This window comes from Antrostomus carolinensis, unplaced genomic scaffold (genome assembly GCF_000700745.2).
Source record: "Antrostomus carolinensis isolate BGI_N321 unplaced genomic scaffold, ASM70074v2 Scaffold34323, whole genome shotgun sequence".
Classification (NCBI taxonomy): Eukaryota; Metazoa; Chordata; class Aves; order Caprimulgiformes; family Caprimulgidae; genus Antrostomus; species Antrostomus carolinensis.
The window spans coordinates 1-3618 of NW_010305038.1; the positions used below are offsets into that span (position 1 = coordinate 1).

The 3618-nt window shown below is 46.4% G+C and overlaps 1 protein-coding gene across 1 annotated transcript; it reads left to right on the plus strand.

The window, feature by feature from the left end:
- The first annotated feature begins 6 nt into the window (after nt 1–6).
- Nucleotides 7–2986, plus strand: LOC104520301 (insulin receptor substrate 2-B). Its single transcript, XM_010164671.2, has one exon. The coding sequence runs from the start codon at nt 107–109 to the stop codon at nt 2984–2986; it is 2880 nt and encodes a 959-aa protein (XP_010162973.1). The 5' UTR covers nt 7–106.
- Nucleotides 2987–3618: the final 632 nt, after the last annotated feature.

The following is a 3618-nucleotide window of genomic DNA, read 5'->3' on the forward strand; positions in this document are numbered from 1 at the left end:
GCCCAAGCGCGTCATCCCCCTCTACCAGTGCTTCACCGTCAGCCGGCGGGCCGACGCCAAGCACAAGCACATCATCGCCCTGTACACCAAGGACGAGTACTTCGCCATGCTGGCAGAGAACGAGGCTGAGCAGGAGGCCTGGTACCAGGCCATCAGCGAGCTCATGAGCCAGAGCAAGAGGGGCTTCCTGGAGCAGGAGGACCATGCTGATCAGCAGGTGGATGAGGATGACGAGCACTACGGGGCCGCCCTGAGGCCTGGCACCGTCTTCAAGGAGGTGTGGCAGGTCAACGTTAAGCCCAAAGGGTTGGGACAAACAAAAAACCTCACTGGAGTATATAGGTTGTGCCTCTCCAGCAAGACCATCCACCTCGTCAAGCTGAACTCGGAGGTGCCCTCCGTCCACTTGCAGCTCATGAATATTCGCCGCTGCGGACACTCGGAGAACTTCTTCTTCATTGAAGTGGGCAGATCTGCCTCCATTGGACCTGGAGAGCTCTGGATGCAAGTGGATGATTCGGTGGTTGCCCAGAATATGCACGAGACTTTTCTGGAGACCATGAAAGCTCTGAAGGCCTTTGCGGAGTTCAGGCCCCGAAGCAAGAGCCAGTCTTCTGGTGGTGGCAGTGGTACCAATCCTATCTCCTTCATCACCACTAGGAGACACTTGGGCAACTTGCCCCCCAGCCAGACGGGCTTGCAAAGAAGACCTAGAACTGAGAGCGTTGCCGGAGGCACTCCTCCTACCACCAAAAGCAGCAACCCCTATCGCTTCAGAACATCCAGTGAAGGAGAGGGAACCATGACTAGACCGTTTAGGTCAGTGACTGGGAGTCTGATCCACTTGAATACAGCAAGAATGAATTTGGGCCGACAAGAAGGAAGCGGAAGGTATGTGAGAGCTGCTTTCAGCTCATCTTCTCACACCAGGTCTGCTTCGCTGCCTGTTTCTCATTTTCCTTCCACTACAAGTCCCATCAGTGTTTCTTCCAGTAGTGGCCATGGCTCTGCTTCGGACATGTTGACCAGGCCTTCCAGCTCATCTGTTTGTGGTTCCCCAAGCGATGGGGGATTTATCTCTTCTGATGAATATGGCTCCAGCCCTGGAGATTTCAGGTACTTTCGGGTCAGGAGTAATACACCAGATTCCCTGGGGAACACGCCGCCTATCCGAGAGGAGAACTGTCTGAGTGAGTACATGTCCATGAGTAAGCAACAGGCAGATGATAGCTCAAGAGATGATTATATGGAGGCTGAAAAGTGTTTCAGGAAAAGAACTTACTCTCTAACGAAACCAACTTCTGTAGCAGTACAGCAGAAGATGACACAAACTGCAGCTTCCTTAGATGAAGATTCTGCAGGAAATCATGGACGATTACTTTACTCTGAAACACCAAAATTTAAAGATAACCATGAATTGGAGTACAGTGACGCTAACCTTGATTCTGTGTGTAACCAAAGTAGGAGTAAAGCCAGGGATGATGGGTACATGCCAATGATGCCAGGAGTTGCATCTTCCCTATCCAGCAACAGCGATTATTTGCCAATGACTCCTAAAAGTATGTCTGTTCCAAAACAGATTAACAATTCATGGTCACCCTCTCAGGTTGACTCCAGAGGATATATGATGATGTTTCCAAAGGCTAGCTCTTCGCCAGTACGAAGTCCTTTAACTGGATTTAATTCTAAAGGAAGTAATGAGAAGATTATAAACAATGACTATATGGATATGTCACCTGGGAATTCAGCTCCAAAGCACCCCGGTGATTCGAATTATATTCACACTGCTTCTGTTTCCAAAGGTTTCAGTTCGTATTTTTCTTTGCCCCGCAGCTTTAAGGCATTATCAGGACAAAATGGTGACCACAGTGAGTATGTTCCAATGTCTTCACCTGGAAAACTATTGTATGGTGGATCAGAAAATGTAAAAGGGGTCAACAGTGAGGCTCTGGCTAATGGCATCTCTAAATCACCAGTGGTGAAAAGTTCAGATGAAGGACTTGTGCAGAGTAGGGCTACCAGGCCTACAAGACTCCCCCTGGGTACCAGAGGGAGTAATACTATCCCAAGAATGTACGATCGCACAGTTCCACCTGAGCCAGCCAGTCCTGGCGAATACATAAATATTGATTTTAATGAAAAGGCGAGTAATACACCGTATTCCTTGTCTGCAGAAGGATCACCATCATCTCTAGGCTCCAGTAGTGACCACAGACAGTCCCCGCTTTCTGATTATATGAGCGTTGACTTGGATGTACAGTCGCCAAAAGTAGCGAAGGAACTGTCCAACTCTCTAACAGATATTTCAATTTATGCAAGTTCCAGTATTCCTAGAAACCAACCAAATCCAGATTACGCTCGGCTCTCATTTGGCACTGCTTGTGTTAGCAGCGCAAGTAACAGGACTGATGACTACACAGAGATGACATTCAACATGGCAGCAACACCACCTCGGCCGTTTGCCACCGAATCCGATGATGGCGTGAAGATTGAGAGCCCTTCTTCCATAGTTAATAGACTGTGCATTGTTGATCGATATGCTGGTAGCAGTAGCTTCTCTGTTCCTAGCTCTGAACCTCCTATGGGACCGAAAGTGATTCGAGCCGATCCTCAAGGCAGGAGGAGACACAGTTCTGAAACATTCTCTTCTGCTGGGACTGTGACGACCTCCTCCTCTTTCTTTACTGATAGTAGCAAAAGACACAGCTCTGCCTCATTTGACAATGTTTGGTTAAAACCGGATGAAAACATTTCTGATGGTCAGGAAAGCAAAATGTCCCGGGATACCTCAACTGGATTTCAGAATGGCTTAAACTACATCGCTCTGAATTTACACAATGATCCTATAAGCTGTGAGGCAAGTACTACAGCGCCAACTTGCCATCTCCAAAATGGTACTTCAGGTTTGGACAGTGGAGCTTATGTAAGCATAGATTTCAGCAGATCCGATGGTCTCAAGTGTAACGCTGCGAGAAAAGGTTTGTAACTTTAAAAGCACTTTTCCTTTCATGCTTGTTTAACTGTAGGAATTAGGTTCTTCACTTAATAGTAAAATGTGGTCTTCAGAGCGGGGTGAAAGTTTTTTAGTCTTCTATATTATTCTACTACAACCAGCCTTGTTGTAGTGCAGCGTCCTAACTGGTGAACAGCAACAAAAGGGGACGTGGTGCTTGGCCTGAAAGATTTATGTCACTCTTCCAGGCAGTTAGAGGTTTTACCAAACTCTTACCTGCCTCTGATTTTTACAATTATGCTAGTATAAAAATTAATTGCATTTCATATTGTGAATACTTGTCCTGAGGTTATGGTAGCTCTTTTTTTCCTTCACTTTTGTCTTCCTCTAGTTCCCTTCTCATAACAAGATGACTCTTCAGGTTTTTTTTCATGAACTTGATATTTTGTAATGTGTCATGGATAGGGAAAGCTGAAAATTGCTAAATTGGGCTTAGAGATCAAACATGTGGGGCTTAGATCTGTTTCTTTCAATAGGCGTAGTGAAATGCATGTTTTGGGGTTTTCCATGTGCAAATCTGCCTGCATTTATTTAGCTGAATCTTAGGTGAGCAGAACTCATTTTTTCCCCATGAAGGTCTGGTGTGCTCCTTTTGAGCTCTGGTC

What these genes read in the sequence shown, in the direction of transcription:
- LOC104520301 (XM_010164671.2), top strand. Translation starts at nt 107, where the DNA reads ATGCTGGCAGAGAACGAGGCTGAGCAGGAGGCCTGGTACCAGGCCATC.